This window comes from Haliotis asinina, chromosome 1, assembly GCF_037392515.1.
Source record: "Haliotis asinina isolate JCU_RB_2024 chromosome 1, JCU_Hal_asi_v2, whole genome shotgun sequence".
Lineage (NCBI taxonomy): Eukaryota > Metazoa > Mollusca > Gastropoda > Lepetellida > Haliotidae > Haliotis > Haliotis asinina.
In genome coordinates this window covers 20,417,120-20,437,745 of record NC_090280.1, presented here as the reverse complement: position 1 = coordinate 20,437,745, position 20,626 = coordinate 20,417,120, and the positions used below count along the sequence as shown (strand labels likewise).

The 20,626-nt window shown below is 43.2% G+C and overlaps 2 protein-coding genes across 2 annotated transcripts; both read right to left on the bottom strand.

Annotated features, from left to right (window-relative positions):
• Positions 1–390: 390 nt before the first annotated feature.
• On the bottom strand, positions 391–10,307 carry LOC137288553 (vitelline envelope sperm lysin receptor-like). Its single transcript, XM_067820797.1, has 9 exons — positions 10,168–10,307; positions 9,093–9,135; positions 8,329–8,513; positions 6,107–6,261; positions 3,440–3,591; positions 3,040–3,127; positions 1,872–2,025; positions 1,584–1,623; positions 391–615 (listed from the first exon to the last, which is right to left on the bottom strand). The coding sequence occupies exons 1-9, from the start codon at positions 10,207–10,209 to the stop codon at positions 557–559; spliced, it is 918 nt and encodes a 305-aa protein (XP_067676898.1). The 5' UTR covers positions 10,210–10,307; the 3' UTR covers positions 391–556.
• Positions 10,308–12,159: 1,852 nt separating this feature from the next.
• Positions 12,160–19,373, bottom strand: LOC137256771 (autotransporter adhesin BpaC-like). Its single transcript, XM_067794570.1, has 10 exons — positions 19,361–19,373; positions 19,070–19,171; positions 18,206–18,580; positions 17,545–17,637; positions 16,733–16,997; positions 15,412–15,669; positions 14,890–14,984; positions 13,870–13,959; positions 13,108–13,318; positions 12,160–12,409 (listed from the first exon to the last, which is right to left on the bottom strand). The coding sequence occupies exons 1-10, from the start codon at positions 19,371–19,373 to the stop codon at positions 12,160–12,162; spliced, it is 1,752 nt and encodes a 583-aa protein (XP_067650671.1).
• Positions 19,374–20,626: the final 1,253 nt, after the last annotated feature.

The following is a 20,626-nucleotide window of genomic DNA, read 5'->3' as shown; positions in this document are numbered from 1 at the left end:
TCAGTTCTAACCTGGATCTTTAAGGATGCAATAACCTGGATAGACTATGGTTCAGTATCTGACGGCAACCACAGTGAAGTGCGCCAGGCAGGGTATCAACAAGCACCACCGTTGTAATGGATTTTGATATTACATGTCCAAGGATAAAGCATCTATTCTTCGCCCTTGAGCAGAGACTTCACTAATGAAGCAATCACCCGAAAATCCTAAAAGTAGCTAATTATTGAGAAAGCATAACGCTTTTTGAGACTTTCGACACAGTGGAAAACAAATGCAAAGACGTCACATTATTAAAAACATATCTTCAAACCGTGATGCATTTTTAGCTCTGCGACTACGGTTTCTGGTACGTAAACAAGCATCGACAAAATGCTTCATTGAAACAAGGACTCAGTTTTTCTCAGACATTTATTGAGGAACAGCTTCAGATTTCGGACAGTCATGGAACATGTGATCTAATGGACACGACCCCAGAACTGATGACCGATGTGACCAGCCTCGATGTCTGACCTCCTGACCTTGACCTCGAGAAACAGTTACGTGACTTTTCACCTCTTCATTGTACCAGATTCTGGTAACGAGTCGACGCCAACGTAATTTTGTTCTCAAATGTTCCTGGATGAATAAAAACGAAACGAAAGGTACTTTAAGACTGTATGTCGTTAATGCCCTCTACCCTCAATCGTGTTACAATAGTGTTTTACAATAAGAACCACCCGGAACCTTTCGCTAGCGCGTAGCTTATTTGTATAAGCCCGTAGGTAGCAAAACTTTATATGTGAATAGTACCAAGGATGAGTGTGAGTGAGTGAGTCAGGTTAGTTTTACGCCGTACTCAGCAATATTCCAGCTATATGGCGGCGGTCTGTAAATAATCGAGTCTGGACCAGGCCATCCAGTGATCAACAACATGAGCATCGAACTGCGCAATTGGGAACCGATGACATGTGTCAACCAAGTCAGCGAGTCTGACCACCCGATCCCGTTAGTCGCCTCTTACGACAAGCATAGTCGCCTTTTATGGCAAGCATGGGTTGCTGAAGGCCTATTCTACCCCGGTACCTTCACGGGTCACAATATGTATTACAGTCATGTTACAACTAGGTTAAAAAGATAGTTCACAAATAACATTTTGTTTCATGTATGATGTTGAAAACAGTCTTCAAGAAAAAATGCGCAATTACCCTTAAAGAGCAATCACTTCCTTTCTACAACGACCACCTGTTTGCTGTATGCAGGTTTTGAGGTGTCATCTGTTTACAGTGAAAAGGGAATATGTATTTTCGGTTTTTGCTGATTATCGTTTTAACGCCATTCTGAGCATAAAATCTGTGACATCAGTCTGTAAATGATCCAGTTCTGGACATTGGAATCCACCAACTCAGTTCGGACAACACGAAGAAACAAGCAACCAATTGTATATCAGCGAACAGACCCATCCATTTGTCGCCTCTACAGCAACGACCATACTCTCGTCAGATATCAAAACGGTTTGGACTGTTTTGGTGAAATCTGAGGATGAGTTTAGGTTTCGACAAAATGCCTGCCTCAGTATTTGTCATGTTGACGCGCTGGGTACCCACCATGGACATGCCTTCTGCTGCGCTTACTGCCACAGGAGTTCTGAAAAAAATCAACAAAAACCAGTATACTGTCTTTTCAGAAACGTTGTAAAAGGATGTGAAACCCGTAAAACATTTAGGAGGAGAAATCCACCTTCCAGCAATATCATGGCGGGAGATACATGAAATAGGCTTCACACGTTGTCCCCATGTGGGAAATCGAACCCGGATATTCGGCGTGACGAGTGAACGCTTTAATCTCACTTCCCCATCGACCATGTAGGCGGAATGTGGCTGAGATATTCTTACCCCGTTACAAGGTGTACTGCAAAGCGTCACTTTACACTCAAAGACCAAGCTCTTCTCTCCTGGTAAGGTGAAACTGTCGAAGTAAGGGCCGATGGCTGTGAGTCCTTTTGTGGTGAAACCGGAGTGTCGGGGAAAAACTATCCCATCACCGCATCTAAAGCACAGCAACAAATATCAGTCTGAACAAGCTTAACATCGGCAATACGTAATTAAGTCGATAGGACTCCAGACAAAATGTCGTTGTCAGCTCCGTGGGATAATGCAGGGGATATGCTTTGACTTATGCTGCCTTTAACAATATTATAGATATGGGCTTCACATATAGTTTGAACGAAGCGTGTTGACGGTGGAAGCTTGATGGTGGCGTCTAGAGAGTGGGTTACGTCTCGATAGTAGGGTGGCATCTCGAGGGTGGGGGTGGCATCTCGAAAGTGCGAGCTACAGGGCGTTGTTATTTGGGAGGAAAACCCGTAACGATTACTGTCGAATCCGTCGAACTTGGCAGTGCGTGCTAAGAATCTTAAAAAGAAACTTGGATTCAAACAAACTTTCAAATTATCCTGGAATAATGGGACACTGACTGCTCCATACTCATTTATGGAGAGGCATAAGGGACTGGATGTTTTAAGCCAATTAGGGACACTATTTTAGGGCAGTTTCCCCGGACTGGTTGTTGCTTGTATGTTTTCCCCGTGGTTACCCGGATGGTATTCCAGAATTCTTGAATGGTTCATGACCTCTGCTGCCCAAATTGTTTGCGGCTAGTGACAGTAGAAAGGGTGTCCTCACAATGATCAACAAAGATGAATTAGTTTGTCCTTGGGGTTGTGTGAATCTGTAATATTTCAGATATTTTGTTGGCTGCAAAACATGTCCGTTAGTTGCCTCTTACTACAAACATGGCTTGCTCAATACTAATTTCAAACCCCGTGATCTTACGGGCAGCAATGTGAATTGATGTGGAATAAATCCATTCAACCCGGATCTTTGCGTAATGTGAACAGAACAGTGTGCAGCAATGGATCTGAGCTGAAAATAGTCTTATTTGCTCAGTTAGAACTGTTGAGAGAGGCAAGCCTTTCGTGTTGGATTCAGGATTTGGCACTGCGCTGTTACATCTACAGATAAGTTAACAGTAAATTGATTTGCCGCCATTTTGTCGACTTACCCCGCCCTCAGCACTGCGTATCTTCGGTTGGGGTTTGACCCAACCACATCGCAGGACCAGGGGCTGATTCCCACTTCTTTCGAAGTCCCTACAACGAATCCGTGACGGTGAACTGTCTGATGGTGCTGTGGGTGACATGCAGCGGTTGCTATTGCGCTTTAAGAAATATTAATTTTACTTTGGTATCAGATGACCTTTAAACCGTGTGCAATCAAATAAATGAGTGAATTTAGTTTTACGCCGCTTTTAGCAATATTCCAGCAGTATCACGGCGGGGCATACCACACACGGGCCTCACACATTGTTATCATGTGGGGAAACGAGTCCGGGTCTTTGCCGTGACGAGGGGACGCTTTAACCATTGGGCTACCCCACCGCCTCTTTTTCCAATCAGACTCACCGTCTGTCTTTATTTTCAAGGTGACCTTGCGTCCAAGCGTCAATGCCTCGCCAGGGTTAATGTCATTTCCAAGAATATCTGCAATACTCAATTGCACGGAAGAACTGGTGTCCGGACCGTTGTCGACTTCAATCGCCCGGGGAGCTGCAAGTCTGAAAGTGGCGTCACAATTGACAGTTGGAAATGTGGAAGATAAATGTTTATTGACATTTCGAACAACGAACACCATCAAAAACCCATGACGTAAATATTAACCCGTCTCAACTTTTTTGGCCTACTGATCGTCCAGCTGGAGTGAGTGAGTTTACATTTACGCCGCTTAAGCAATATTCCAGCAATGTCACGGCAGGGAACACCAGAAGTGGGTTTCACAGTGTACCCGTGTTGGTTTGTTGGTTTCTTTCACGAAGAAATCAGCAAAATCCAGCTATATGGCTCTGGTCTGTAAATAATTGAGTCTGGACAACAAAATCCAGTGAAATCAACAAAATCCAGTGAAATCAACAAAATCCAAATCAACAGCACGAGCATCGATCTCCGCAATTGGTAACCAATGACATCCAAGTCACCCAAGTCAACGAGTCTGATCACCCGGTCCCATTAGTCGCCTCTTACGCCCGGCATGGGTTAGTGAAGATCATTTCTCACCAGGATCTTCTCGGGTTGTGCCTTTGTGGGGAATCGAACCCTGTTCTCCTGCATGTCCTTAACCTTTAAGCCTGTGTTCATGCACATTCCAATCAAACCGAAACACGAGTCTCGTTAATCAATCCAGACGATGACCTTTTCAGCTGATCCTAATTTCCTCGTGTGAAAGTGAAAAGAGACTACACACAACTATGGTTACACCGAATTCCACTTCCTTGTTTCATATAAAATTGGTATTTACAAAGAATCTTAATTTTAAAGTTTAATAAAATCGTATTTCTTTATTTTATGTAGGCATCATGTCGTTAATTGTGGCGTCAAAGACTGCCTGTGTTAGAAGAGGTCTTACAATGAATCACAAGTCATCCGGCTCTCTGGTTATATCTGCTATGTGTTCTTTGGGCTAATTAGATTTATTTTCGTAACGTACAATGTGATTGATATAATCCGCGCCAGACCGCCAAACTTTTGGGGATTTCCACGATTTCAGATTTATGTTTGTCAGAGCACCTTGTAACAGAGCACTTTCCACAACGTGTTTGCACCGATTAGACGCAGCTTAACGTTGTGATATAGAAGAAATTAGATGGATCGAATAATGCTAATAATGCTAATGCTAATATTTATGATTCGTTTGAATGATTTTGCCTTAAAACACTGCACTGTTTATCGTACTAAGTTGCGCAATAGGACAGAACCCAGTCAGGAGGAAACGAGACTTGTGTAATCAATGTTTTGACTTCTGTGACAGGCATTTAGAAGTTGGTGTAGTAAGGAAGGATGAGTGAGTGAGTTTAGTTTTACGCCGTACTCAGCAATATTCCACCTATATGGCGTCGGTCTGTAAATAATCGAGTCTGGACCAGACAATCCAGTGATCAACAACATGAGCATCGATTTGCGCAATTGGGAACCAATGACCTATGTCAACCAAGTCAGCGAAGCTGACCACCCGATCCCGTTAGTCGCCTTTTATGAAGGAAGGATGACAATATATGGATGAACAACTTCTTTCTTGGTATGGGAGCGACCTTTCGGTGTAGATTCCAACACGGTTTTCTACCAAGTGACACCGAAACGTAGCTCTGATAGCAATACATAAGTTCTCCATCTATATATTGTCACCCTGCCTAAATGTTTGGACTTGCTCATCAGTAGTCGCTAATCTTGCATCAGGCGATACTACATTTCCTTGAATAAAGAATAAAGATTCCAGACCGAAAACGAAACCATTTCAAAGCTGTGACCGCCATTTTGTTTTCGGTAAAAGGTATCAGAATACCAGAATACCAAGTTGATGCCGCGTAACCTCACTCAACATGGCGCCCAACCAGTCGTCACAGCATTATCGACGCTTCTCCTGCATAAACGCAGTTCAGTTACAAATTCTGTTGTTGTGCTGACACTATGTTCCCTTGCGATCAATACCACGGTGAAAATACACAATTCTAACTGACGACATGGAATGCTGAGGTCGTTGGTGGACATAGCGTAGCTGTTCTCAGTACTCCGTGCAGGTACTGATCACGGTGTTTGAAACGCATTGCACTGTCAGCGCAAAAGACATGTTTATATTTAAACTGTCAAAACCTATACTTTTCGCAGCAAGAGTACGAAACAATAAGCTGTTTCTGGGATGTTAAAGATCCGGTTCCTTCATATTACTTCAAGAAAAACTGTCATCTCATTATGAACACCCAGGCGACTGATTATTTTGTTGGCTGTCTTAACTAACTGATGTCTTGTTTTAAGCGTCACTCGGCAATATTCCAGCTACATTGCGGCGGTCTGTAAATAACTGGACCAGGCAATCCAGTTATCAACATCATGATCACCCGTCTACGCAACTGACCTACAATGACGTGTCTACCGAGTCAGCGAGTTTGATCACTCGATCCCGTCAGTCACCTTTTACGACAAAATGGGTTGATGAAGACCATTTCTAACCCTGATCTTCATGGGCCGTTAACAGATTACTACAGTGATGATGCCTATGGCATGTGTCATTGTGCTACTTACGATTCTTCAATTGTTTGTTTGGCACTGTCATCGAGAGCTTTGGGGTCAAAGGTGCAGCTGATGGTGTAGATCTCGTCGCTCTGTTGCACCTGGTCGTCATCTTCGCCGTACGCCACCACCACCGTCATCACATACGTCTCCACGCCCTTCCGTTTCTACAGTGGGAGTGAGTGAGTGAGTGAGTGAGTGAGTTAAGTTTTACACCACTTTATTGTGCCAGCATTATCATGAGGGGGGCTGCCAAAAAATGGGCTTCACACTTTGTAACCATGTTGGGAATCGAACTAAGGGCTTTAGCGTGACGAGGGAAAGCTTTAACTACTAGGCTACCCCACTTCTACAGAGAGAAACAGACAGGACATTGAATCACTTTTGGGAACGTTTGGTAACATTCCAGCAAAAAACACCCGAGTGAGTTTAGTTTTACGCCGCACTAAGCAATATCCCAGCTATATGGTGGCGGTCTGTAAATCGGGTCTGGACCAGTCCAGTTAACAACAGCAACAGCATCGATCAGTTGGGAACCGATGACATGTGTCAATCAGGTCTGACCACCCGATCCCTTTAGCCGCCTCTTACGACAGGCATAGTCGCCTTTTATGGCAAGCTTGAGTTGTTGAAGGCCTATTCTACCCCGGGAACTTCACTAGTCGAATGTCACCAGAAATGGTACGAATGTGTGGAATCGAACCGTGTCTTAAGCTTGACGAGCGAACGCCTTAACCCTTGGACCACACTACTGCCTAAGATGTACAGAAACGCTTCTAAATTTACCCGGCACGTGCGTGCGCGTGTGACTTCAATTCAACTCAAAGATGTTTTTGTCAAGAAACCTCAATTAGCATTTTTTGTTTAGAGAGGGAAAGTTTCCAAATAACACTGTTTGAGCAAGCTACTCTTTGAACACGATTCACCAACACCAAGAAGCCCACGTTTTCTATTTTGGCCAACAATGAGGCTATTGCCTCATCAGTTACATCAGATTTTCCCAGTGGTCGAGCTTAATATTTCCACGAGGTGGAAAATGTTCACCATTGGACAAGTCCAAGTCATACAAAGCGTTGGCGTACACATGACTCTGACAATTAACACCCCCATCTATAATGGAATAGTTTATTTTAGACGAGTTGCGAGAAAAGCGTGCCGTGAGGACAAAGTATTCGGCAGGTGCACGCGTACTTTCAAGAGCATGTGTACTGCTATTCTTGGTACAGGCAAACTGTACAAGTGTGCAGATGTACTACAACGATGGCAGCTGGTCATGTCAGAAGGCCCCAGGTTTCTGTGACAACATCCTATATATATATATTTACATTAATGAGCACTGTCAGTGTGGTATTTGCTTGTGGCATTTATGTGGGTTGTCATTCTGTTGTAATGTGGGCGGATGAACAAGATAGACCGCGGGGTGGGTTGAAGGGCGAGGACATGTGACTATTGAATGAAGAGGTTGAGGGGGAGGGGTGAGGAGACGAGGGAGTGGGATGGGGACAACTGTTTCGTGTTCAAGTCTATTTATGTTTTGAAGCTTAATTACTCTTTCTTGAAAATACCATGGACTCGTCCTGTATTGTGTTGAAAGAAAAAGGCTATTTCTGTCTGGCTTGGGCACAATAATTGGTTTGGGTTTCACCTTCAAACGATCCAACGTAGGTGGTCTGTCTCAGTGTCAGAACCATTTCATTTTCCCTTCGATCAAACACTGCCTGTGATGCTGCCTCTCTAGATGAGTGAGTTTAGTTTTACGCCGTACTCAGCAATATTTCAGCCATATGGCGGCGGTCTGTAAATAATCGAGACTGGATCAGACAATCCAGTGATCAACAACATGAGCATCGATTTGCGCAATTGGGAACCAATGAACCAATATGTCAACCAAGTCAGCTAGTCTGACCACCCGATCCTGTTAGTCGCCTCTTACGACAAGCATAGTCGCCTTTTATGACAAGCATGGGTTGCTGAAGGCCTAATCAACCCCGGGACCTTCACGGGTCCACTCTAAGTGAAGTAAGTCTAGATTTACCCAGGTTCTGCATCCCTCATCGCACTGGGGTCCATTTTCAGTTTAAATGATGCTCTTTGTTATGTTTCAGTTATTTTCAGACCTTAAGCGATCGTCTTCTGACATGGGTTCCCAAGAACCTTTCTGTGCTATTCCAGGAGGTATACACTATCGACACTTGTATGTAGCCAGGAATGGATCACGTGACATAGTGACTTACCAAGAATTTACATTTAGAATTTCCCTTTCCAGGGAAGGACACGGGAAGTTTGTAGGTGACACCATCGTTGCTGGTGAAGTCAGCACTTCCCGTCGCACACTTGGCGAAGACAAACGCCCTCGGAAGGTCCGTCAACACTGTAACTACAGCATCGGCGACGTGGTCCTTTCCGCAGTTGGTGCTCACTGAAAGTTGGGCCAACGGCATATATGATTCAACATTATGTATATCGCCTCAGTCGTAAATATTCAAGCTATTATGGAATCTGGACTGCATAATCCAGTCATTAATACCAACATCAGCAGTCCAAAAGCGAGTTAAGTCTTACGCCACCCATGGTTTGATTGGGGATCATAATCACCCAGTTCACGACAGGTGATGAAAGCACTGGTAAACAGTCAAGTTATGGACCCAAAAGAATCCACATACTGAATTTAGTCAGACTACAAGCGGTATATTACTTTTGAATTATGACGCTGATTGGCCGTCATCGTACCTGAAGTTCCTAGATCGAAGCTCATTCTGTCAGTCACTGGATTGTCTAGCCCATGTATAATTATATACACACCACAGTGGTATAGCGGTAATATTGCTGAGTGCAGCGTTAAACTACCAATTAACACAATCTGAAACGAAAAGTTTGATAATTGTCCCCTTTGAAATGTGCGTAGACGTTGCTGTGGGCGTCGTTTAACAACTTTTGGATTCTTTGCTGCCTGTCCTGGTCGAGTGGGATAACGAAAGGTCACGTGTGCAAGGTTTACCTTTCAGGTTGTAATTTTCCGGAATACCGCCGTATACTGAAACCTGTAAAAAGAAACATCGATTAGCAGTGACCGTGTGAAATATGATCAGAGAAAATTAATCCGTTGTTTGACGTCGCACTCAGCTGATTTCCAGCTGTTTGGTGGCGGCCTGTAAACAATCGAGTCAATCCAGTGATTAACATTATGAGGGTTGAGTTACGTGACATCGTATAATATCTCCTTACTGCCAAAGTTGATATGATTATAAGACTAAGGTTTGTATTATTATTTATTACTCACCTGTTGAATATCACTGTTTAAGAAAAACCTAAAGTATTATAACTGTGTTGTAACATTGCTCGCTGTCGGAACCAACTGCACTCGGTCACATGACCAAAGTAACGTGATCAAAACAAAATGTCGGCTCTCATTCACAACACATCTCGGTTGTGTGCAACAGAACCCATAAGTATATATGTTAGTTTAAGTCATTTGGTCCCTTTTAAACCATTTGTCTATTTACAAAAAAATCAACTTATATACGCTAATGTTGACAATCACAAATGACATATACTGGTGAGCCGTTATGACGTTCTGTAAAATGATATTTCGCTAATTTTGGGTGAGCAATAAATATAATGGTAAACGATGTCCCGTGTAATACCATATTTAAGAAACTTGTGAATGGTATTGGTATCAGTTCGTTAGGTATCAAACAATTCACTCGTTTCATTAAGATGATATTACACGAGACATCGTGTAGTGTTCTCGAACCTGCTGGTAGATGACCTCGTATTTAGTTCATGTAACACAATTGTATGACTGATAGCTTTCGAGGAAAGAGTTCCTCCCGTACTCCCCTCTTTTTGCATAGTAAATTTACTCCTTCCCCTATATTCCAGCAATGACATATGTTCACTGATTATCTTTTATGCCTGTTCTAATTTATTGAATGTATCTTTACCTTGAAGTTTTTCAATTTGTAATTTTGGTTTTTGATTGGGGTGAGGGTACGGGAGGATGTCTTACCACAATGACATATTCGTGATGAAATCTGTCTTTGAAAAAAACTCTGAAACCATATATTACTCACGAAAAATGTGACGGCAATCGCCAGTCTAAAGTAGAACACCATACTTGCCGTATCCTCTGCTCCAGTGTGTTCGCTGTGCAACACCTTCACCTGGCTCACGTGCTGCACGTGCTCCAGTGGATAGATATGCACGTGCGAAAAATCATGTTTCCGCTTGCTTCGACCAAGGTCAAGGTTCTTTCTTAAATCTAGATTTCTTAAAGTCACGTTTTATAGAACTGAGACGTTTGGATATATCGTATGTTTTTTGACTGTTAGATTTAGATTTAGATATGTGATGGTGGTGATACAGTTTTAGGGCGGCATGGACCAGAAGTAAGCTCTATTTGCGCTCACTGACGTGTGTGAATGTTGTATGGAGTTGAGCCCCTTTACTGCAATGACCAACTGACCGCCGGTTTCAGTCCTAGATTCGACCATTCATGATTCTTAGATTACCAGTGTAGCGCCCATAAAGGTTCTGAGTCCCGTTCTTGGATTCGAACCAAGGACCTTCTGATCCTGGGCTTCTTGTCCTCATGACCAAGGAGGTAAACCCCTTTAGCAAGTTGACAAGGTTAGGATGTCATCTGTGGGGTGACGTCCACATCCTGCTACATCAGCAACACATACACGATCGTAGGCGTCACTAGTCATCACCCCAACCTTTCCACAACAACCGACACGCCCTGTTTGTTTGTTGTTTAAAGCCGCACTCAGCAATATTCCAATATTCCAATGTTCGTGAATAATCGGGCATAGACCAGACAACCCAGTGACCAACATCATGAGTATCGATCTACGCAGTTGGGACAGCATGTGTCAGTCAAGTCAGGGAGCTTGACCATTGGAACCTACAACATGAAAGTGTTGATGAAGACCGTTTATAATCCGGATGTTCACGGGCCCGGGAAAAAAAACAGGTCTACGATTTTTATACCCAAAATTAGTCTGAAAGAATGCCGAGTGCAGGTGCAAAACAAACTGTGCACGTTACAACTTGTATAGAGTAATTCTATAGATATATAACCCAACTACGACTGCATGACGGCACGTCGAGTTGCACAACCAATCAAAACAAAGGATAACAAGAGAATTGAAAATATATTTTTTAAAATATTTTCTCAAAGACTGTTATCCATTTCATCACATATGATTAACAAGAGTAGAAAAATTGGATGGATAGTATAAGATGTGACAAATAGTCACTTGGCGACTGTTTCTGACAGAAGTGACAGACATGCTGTGGCAATTTGGGATTCTGGATAGAGTGCAGAGAGCTTTGGCGTTTGCGTAAAATACGATAAGGTGCGTTCCGATGGTTCTGGACACAGAACATAGCGATTGGACTGGTTGACAGCTTGCAACTTGCAGTAGGAATAAGAAAAGGTTCTATGTCTAACACCAGGGCTGCAAATAGTTATATGGGGTCTTAAAAGTTACGATAAGAGTGTTCTGATCTTACCACGGTATCGCATGTACTGCGGTACAAGGCCGTCGGTTTGGTCCGCTTTGGACGGTATATGGAGATATGAGCATAATACAGAAAATTGACAAGAGCCAGACCTTTGTTTGATAACTTTAATAACATGGGAAAAAATAGCCATAATCTTTGTTATTTTGAATGAGCAAAACTGTCAGTTCATGACTAGTTAGAAGGACAGTAAAAAAACTGAAAATACCGAATTGGATTCCATTACGGTATACCGAACCAAAGGCAAAATACCACGGTTCCACTAGTATCGCGGCATTTGCCCCTATCTGCTGATTTGACAAACGCTTACACAGAAACAATATAACCTACATATACACTGGATAGCGGCACGTGATGCTCTGGGTTCTGCCCACAAGGAGCAGCGTGACAGTGAGAATGTCACAGAGGTATAGCCACCAAACATTTGAGCAGAGCAGAGTCTTCAGAAAAGTAAAGTGAGTGACCTTCAGCAAATTATTATGTTCTCGGTGAAAACATCCGTTAATGCGGACGAATGTACAGTAAAACCATTTCCACGTTTATAAGTTATTGATGGTGCAGGTCGTGCTGTTGGTGTAGAACTCATTTAGTTTTCCACAAAATGCAATGTGGTACGTCCCAGTGATGTTCCTGGCTCTGTCGTTGTCGTTGGCGCTACCGGAACACAGTCTGTCCTGGTTCACCTGGGGCTCATGTCCTCCATCCCATGTCAGGTATACTTCGAACCAGCCGTTGTAGGTCTGGCTGCAGTTCATGCACACCTCCATGGAATATACGTCGTCGCTGAGTCTGCAGTGAGTGAGTTAGTGAGTGATTTGAGTTTTAGCAAGATTCCAGCAATATCACGGCGGGGGACACCACAAATGTTCTTCACACATTGTACCCATGGGCCGAACATGGGTCTTCAGCATGACGCTTTAAGCACTAGACTTCCCCTTCACCCCCAAGTTAGATGTGAAAACGACAGCAGTACGACATGCCGAATACGTGAAAGATGCGATGACGAGAAAGTGATGAAAATGAGTGGGTTTAGTTTTACGTCGCCTTTAGCAATAACCAAGCAATATCTCGGCGAGGGACACTAGAAATGGGCTTCCCACATTGTACCCATTTGGGGAATCGAACCGGGTCATTATGATACTTTAATTGTAGCTAAACCCGTCACAAGTCGTAAAAGAGTAATACTATGGTTCTATGCCAGCTTTAGCAATATCACAACATGTGAAATGTGAAATGTGCTTCACGCGTTGGCCAAATCTCGGGAATTGAACCCTGGTCTTCGAAGAACGAAGAAGGGACGCTTTACCCACTGGGCTAACCCACCATTCCCCGACCGACAAGAAGAAGAACCGTGAAAAACTGAGATTTCTGAACTAAATCGACATTAATGCAAATTGAAACCTTAAGGCTTTCTGTATATTGTACATGTAATTGTATATATGAAGCTCAGTCCATACGATTATGAAGAAAAAACATAAATCACTTACGTATTGTAGACGTAGTAGGCCGGGCTGGAGATGTTTTTACTTGTCCTCGCCGTCGGTGAACCAGCCGCCGAGACGTTGTTGTACCGACCCTGGTTAGCTTCCCCTCCATCGTAGTCGAGGAAGTCGTCGCCTGCAGCCCACGCGTTGTAGGCGTCGAAGTAGTCACCTGTACCTAACACGCGGTGACTTATCTTAATCCTGGACGGTTCAGCTGAAGGGAGAATATCATCATAATCATCATTATCATCATCATCATCATCATCATCATCATCATCATCATTCTGGCCATTGTCATCAGTAACAGCATTATCACCATCAATGTCGTCGTGTTCACTGTGTTTTACATATTATAAAACAGTCTGCTGCAGAGTAAGGTCGGATAACCATGGCACAGTCACGCTGGTAAGGCTCATCATCAGCTAAGAGCCCTTGCCCTCTCTGTAGGCTGACAGCGAATGGTACTGTAAGCGCTACCTTGTCGAGCCCACCAATAAGTTTGCTGCCTAAGAATATGACTGTTGTTATTATCATTATAAGTATTGCCTTGTCGAAATTTATTTATCTGTACAACGACACATAATTTTACTGACGCACGGTGTTTTTTCACAGAGTGTCAGTTTCACAATTTATCTCACGTCAGAGTGGACTGACCTATCGTTTGGGGCCGTACTCTTAGTTACTGATTATTTGAAACACTGACCAGCAGTTTTTAAAAAAAAATATTGCACATTGAGCCCCAAGGACGGTGTGTTGTACAAGTACCTGTCGTGTAGTTGGCGGGAACACCTCCCGACATGAACACTTCCTGGTCCGTGGAGTTGTACTGAATCAGTACGACAGTCCTGTCCATACCTGCAACAGTGAGTGAGTGAGTGAGTGAGTGAGTGAGCGAGCGAGTATATTCGTTTCGGGTTGACGAGTGCATACAATTCGGGTTGTCGAGTAAAAGTCAATCACACTGTAAGTTTGTGAGTCATACAGTGACTTGAGCGAGTCAACAAAACTTGGGAGGACACCCCGGAGCGACGAAACTCACGTGCAGCGTTATTGTTTTGACAAACAAAGAATTGTAATCGAAGCGAAGCTGGGGTTCCAGCTCAATATCAGCACATCCTGGCATGCCGAAGGGACGCAAAAGTGAAAACCTGCATCTTAGATCACTGGCCTGCACCTTTAATGTAGAGATTGTATTGTAGAGGTATTCGAATGTTCCAGTCATCACACATGTGTGTAAAGAACCCAGCCCGCGATGAGCTTTCCTTTCGTATTACACTCTCCAGTGAAAGTCCGGGTTAGAATATTGGCTTCAGTAAGCCATCCTTGTCGTAAGAGGCGACTAACGGGATCGGGTGGTCAGACTTGCTCACTTGGTTCACACGTCATCGGTTCCCATTTGCGCAGATCGATGCTCATGTTGTTGATCACTGGACTGCCTGATCTAGACTCGATTATTTACAGACCGCCGCTGTATAGCTGGAATATTGTGCGGTATATAGAGCGGCGTAAACCTAAACTCACTCACTCACTCACAGTCTGTTTGATTTCGTTTATACTTGGAACAAGACCAAAATTTGCGCAGTCACGTGAAAGACAGATGTTGACATGCCTCATAATTTTTGAATATCCGAATTATGAAGTTGTTTGACAAAACGATCAATACTTTGTTGATCACACATGCAAGTTGCACGCCTGGCTGTTCTTATACAAAACGATCTATCTATGCACATGCTGCTATGTAACATCTGTAATGCTGATATATTTGACAAGACGTGAACAGCTTACCGGACGGACACATCGTTGCTGATGAGACTGGCGTGGTCGAGGTTGATGCTGTTGCTTGTGGCTGGTTGGCCGTGGTATCTGAGTCTGGGGAGTTACTGTTCAAAGACCGTACAATGAGAACTCGAATGAGTTTTGTTTTGTTTGTATAGTTGTTTTAATAACGCACCGCTCAGCAATATTAAGGACACACATCATCTGTAAATAATTTGAGTGTGGACCAGACAGGCAAGTGATTGACAGAATGAACAACGACCTACGCTGTTGGGAGACGATGACACATGTCAACCAAGTCAGCAAGCCTGACCGTCCGATCCCGTTAGTCGCCTCTTACGACAAGCATGGGTTACTGAAGATAGTTTTTCTTTTCAGGAATATCATGCCACTTATTAAAACAAACCCAATGGCTGATAGTATGAGCATCGGCCTAACTCCCAATCTTTCGTCCAGGTCAGGCAAGCCTGTATTTTATCAACGAAAGTCTGAGTATATCCCCGTCTGTTCCGGAAACACACACACACTTACAATTGGTTGATCGTACAGTTGCTATCTCCGAATATAAACACGTTGACTCGGCCACAGTAGGCGACGTGGTAGCTGCTGGTGAATGGTCTGGCTGCGTTTGCTTCCTCCGCTGTGCCGCTACAAGTATTGGGCTGGGTTATGGTAAAAGTCTGACTCTCAAGGAGCGTTTTGTTGCTGTAAGCCAGTACCTCAAACCAGCCCTGAATTGTGCCAGAACAGTCCATACACACATCCATTGCCCAGTAGTCATCGCCGAACCTGGAACCGTCCACAGCACGGACACATAAGCGTAGGCACTCAAAACAGAAGTAGATATACACAAAGAATTTAATAAAGCACCCCTGTATTTTTGCAATGATGTTTCTTTCAACACGTAAACGTTTTCGTGGTGGCCAGGATGGATAAACATAAATTCTTCTGACCCGCATGATTCTTTGACTCATAAAAAACGACAAAATGATTGAAATTCATGTTGATATTATGATAATAATTGCTCATTAAGAAAAAAAACAAAACAAAACAACAACAACAACAAAACAAAGCAAACAACATCACTGATTTTCATACAAAATCATGTCTGTACAAGTACGACCCTGGAATGTTTAATCCTGAATGTGAACATTACAGATGTCATTTTGTGTGTCTTAGACGATTCAGGGTCAACGCAGAGTGCATCCTCCGCGTGGCTGCCAGTACTCTTCTCCGCGTACCCCATCTCAGCCTCCTCTGAAGGGTCCGTCTACGCCATTGTAAAGCAGCTTCCAATTGGAAACCTACAGGAAGTTTCCTGTGTTGCACATAACGACCAATCATGTTCCAGATATGCTCCAAAGGGTTAAAATCGGAGCTCATTCACTCGTGATGTCAGGGGGTGCTTCACGAAGTTCTTTGTGAATAGATTCTTGTCAATGTTTAACGTTTGTCATCCCAAATTATTCTCCTTGGATGAAATCACTCGAGCTAGAATACGTCATCTGTCCGTGGTATTATCGATGGAAGGAAAATGCATCACAATGCTTTGCCGAACATTGTGATGTCATTGGTTGACATGATGTCATAGTGAAAAACATCCTACACTTCTACATCTGATGATAATCAAGGACAAACCAACATTGCTACTATAAAATATCCAGCTTCAAAATTCTCCAGTTCTCCTAGCCCTCCCCTAGTACACACGCACACACATGCGCGCACCCAAGGGCGCACACACGCATCACTCTCTCCCGTTATGAAAGGCTGACCCCATTGTCTAGTTTCTGAGACAAATGAATGCTGCTTTATCTGTATGTACATTTTCTTTTCTTTGTATATTCATACTTACGTGTTGTAGGAGAGGTAGTTCTGTTTCGTGACGTTATTCGATGTGCGGACAGCTGGGGACCCTTCAGCCACACGTTTCGCAGCTTGTATGTACTCACCCTGCGTGGCTTCGAACCCGTACCAGTCTAGGTAGTTATCCCCTGTTGCCCATGCGTTATAGGCGTTAAAACCACCGGATGAGACAAACGTTCTGTGTTGAATAGATAGGACACACGGGTTGGTGCTCACCGCCTCACTGCTGCATCTTCCTGTGAAATTGGTGTAGGCTGGAAAGAGTGCGTGGATGAGTGACCGAGTGAGTAAGTGAGTGTTTACATTACTTTCAACAATACATCAGCAATACACCAGAAATGGATACATTGTACCTGTGTGGGGAATCGAACCCGGACGTTCGATCGAACGCATAAGCCACTAGGCTATCCAACCGTCTTGCATGACTCACGTGTTTACCCATTTTAGTGAAACAACCCAGCAAGGCTGTATAGTCTACCCAAGCGAAGTAACTCTGCTCACTGACAAGACATCTTCACCTGTTCCGCCGATACAATACGTAGAGACCTTCACGCATTCGTCACCACTCGCCCCTTTCCGTAAACTCCAAGAAAAACTTGTCCCGTGCTAACACGAGTTGGTCACGAACGACTTCCACGTTGACATTGATGGTATTGCAGATCGTATTCCCAATGAGATTTAAATCATGCTACAGCTCAGACACATTTTAAATGCCGCGAATTTAGTCAGACGTATTTCGAAAATAATTTTTGTAATGTCCAAAATATCTGAATATTCCGTGACTGAAGAATGGTTTCATACCATTAACAATGGTTCCTTGGAGTCCCCCGCGGAAGAAAAGGTAGTCGTCGGCGTCGACGTCGGCTTTCATCAGAATGACGGTCCTGTTGTAGCCTGTACGTCAGAGTTAATGAGTAAATATTTACGTTACATTCAGAATTACCATTGCTGTCTGTTCATTGTTGTAGGAGTCAGCTGGCATTCCAGGAACGTCAAACATTGTTCAAACATCATTATTTTGCTCATTGACATGTTAAAATGCATATTATAAGTATGACGGTTACAATTTGTATGTATGTTTATTGACCAGCACGATGATTCCAGTTACATGATGGTGGCCTGTGAATAACCTAGTGGTCGATATCATGACCATCTCATCGATAGACTGAGTGAGTGAGTTTAACGTTACGCCGCTTCTAGATATAAATCAGCAATATCACGATGGACACCAGAAGTGGGCTTCACACATTATACCCATGTGGGGAATCGAACCTGGGTCTCTGGTGTGACGTGAGAACGCTTTAACCACTAGTCTACCTCACTACGTCACTGCTCCCCCGATCGACTGAATCTGTATCAAATGAACTAAATCGACAAACTTATCAGTCCCCTCTAATTGTTAAACTATCCACTCGACGGTTTCTTTGAATCTGAGCTTGAATCTGCAGCCAAATATACATACCACTGGTACATTCAAAATACGGTGTTGTGGTCGGCTGCGGTGTAGTTGTAGAGGTTAAAGGAGCAGTTCTGCTGGTAAGGTTCTGGGTAAATTCATTGGTGGTACCAGAGGTGTCTTCCTCTGTCGTGCTTCCATCATAAGTAACGGTGTTAATAGCATTTGTTGGGGAGTTTTCGCCCGTTGTTGTATCCGGATTTTCTCCCTCAGCGGTAGTGTCTCCTGTGACCCCAATACCTGTGGTTTCTGTCGTTCCGCCTTGCGTACTGTCAGTACTGTTTACGTTCTGGGCGTTGGTCGTCCCGGTAACACTGACTGCTGGGGATGGGGCTGTTGTCACGTTTTCTACTTTTTGCGAGGCAGCGTTGTTGTTTCGAACTTAAAGAAAGAAATTCACCCAGTGAGTGAGTGAGTGAGTGAGTGAGTGAGTGAGTGAGTAACTATTTGTTTCTTTCCTAAATTCTTTAACGAACCCGTGATCATCAGATTCACCGCAATGCATAATTGTTCATATATCATCACACTGTTTAACTGTTCATATACCATTATGATATTAACTGAACATATATCATCACACTGTTTAATTGTTCATGTACCATTATGATATTAACTGAACATATATCATCACACTGTTTAATTGTTCATGTACCATTATGATATTAACTGAACATATATCATCACACTGTTTAATTGTTCACGTACCATTATGATATTAACTGAGCATATATCATCACACTGTTTAATTGTTCATGTACCACATAACGTGTATTTGTTTATATATATCACCACACTGTTTAATTGTTTATCTACCACATAATATTCAATTGTTCATATCAAATGCTGCTAGTGTCTGAATATAAAACTCACGAGCCAGTGGCACCGCTATTGCAACGATGACACCAATGGTTACCACGGAAACTGTCACTATGGCAACCTTGGCAATCACAGAACAACCTCCGGCCTTGACACCTAAAATAAAACAATTTTGTAGGAATTCAAAATCTGTATAGTTTATTAAAAAATCCAAATCCATGCATTGTTTATTATAAAAAAAGAAATGGTCTTTCTGTTTTCAACCGGATGAGAACACAAACAATCAAACAAGACGTGCAACGATGAACAGTTCATGAAGGCAATTTGAGAACGGATTTCACTCACCTGTAGCTGACATAACTCCAACAAGAGCAGTTTCAAAATGAACGATAAACGGTTTACAGGTCTTGGAATAAACCTTAGTAATAAACCGTGACTTGGAAGTCACACCAATTATTATGCAAATGAAGGCATGTTTAGAAGGAGGACGACACTAGGAGGACTCACTACAGTTAAGTGTCCCGACAGGTAACGTTACTACTATGTCAACTACCAGCTTACCTAGGGTTTGACAGTAGAGGTTCATCCATGTACTACCTGGCAGTGCTGTATGATCGGATTGAGTATTTCACAACTGACTCAAAATATTGACTCAGTCTTAAATTTTCTGCTCCCTGTTAATTTCGGTTGCATTCAACTATTTTCCATTCAAATGTTGCACCTTTTGATGCAATTGAGCCTTACGCCCGACAATGCCCACATATACATTCGTTTTTGTCATACCACAATCCCGTGTTCACTTCCCCACATTTTGTGAAGCTCATTTTTGGTGTCCCACGTGACGATCCGGATCAGAACTGGTCTTTAGCAACCCATGCCTGTCGAAACAGGCGACTAATGGGATCGTTGACCTTTCCCGCTGACATGGTAGACACGTGTCATCGTATCGCAATTGCGTAGATCGATGTTCATGCTGCTGGCCATTGGATTGTGTGGTCCATACTCGATCACATGTATTTACAAACCCTATATAGCTGCCCATATAGCTGCCCTTAACGGCGTTAAACAACAAACACACAGCGACCCAGACAGACAGACAGACAGACAGACGCGCGCGCACACACATACACTCACACACACATTCACACAGTAATTTTGCTAAAATGTTGCATCATAACACCATACTCACTCACTGACCAGTTCCCTGAGACGGCATGTCCACGTCACGCTTTATGAAATATTCAATGATATGATGTATGTACTATTACTCACTCACTAACTCTAGAATACCTTGTTCTTATCGCTCCACTGGAATCCACAATCTAGCACTTTGTTTATCCGACCTTCGGAAAGACAATTCCTTATTTGACAGTTATTATTCACCTCCTGAGATCTACAGTGCATACCGGACAGCGTTAGAGAATAGAGTATTTACTCTTTAAAGCTGGCACGTGGGGTAGCCTAGTGGTTAAATCGTTCGCTGGCCACACCGAAGACCGGGCTTTGATTTACAAATCTGTATTTGCAGATGAATTCTAGGATGGTGATGTAGTAACAGATGCCACTGTCATTAGATCCAGAATCACATCATCAAATTGAAGAAAGAACAGT

Coding starts and splice junctions, on each gene's coding strand:
- LOC137288553 (XM_067820797.1), bottom strand. CDS start 10,209: ATGGTGTTCTACTTTAGACTGGCGATTGCCGTCACATTTTTC. Junction 8,514..9,092: donor GGAAAATTACAACCTGAAAG/GTAAACCTTGCA, acceptor CCCAACTTTCAG/TGAGCACCAACTGCGGAAAG. Junction 616..1,583: donor CAGCAGAAGGCATGTCCATG/GTGGGTACCCAG, acceptor TTATTCATCCAG/GAACATTTGAGAACAAAATT.
- LOC137256771 (XM_067794570.1), bottom strand. Junction 16,998..17,544: donor CCAAGGAACCATTGTTAATG/GTATGAAACCAT, acceptor CACTCTTTCCAG/CCTACACCAATTTCACAGGA. Junction 14,985..15,411: donor AACTGTACGATCAACCAATT/GTAAGTGTGTGT, acceptor GTCTTTGAACAG/TAACTCCCCAGACTCAGATA.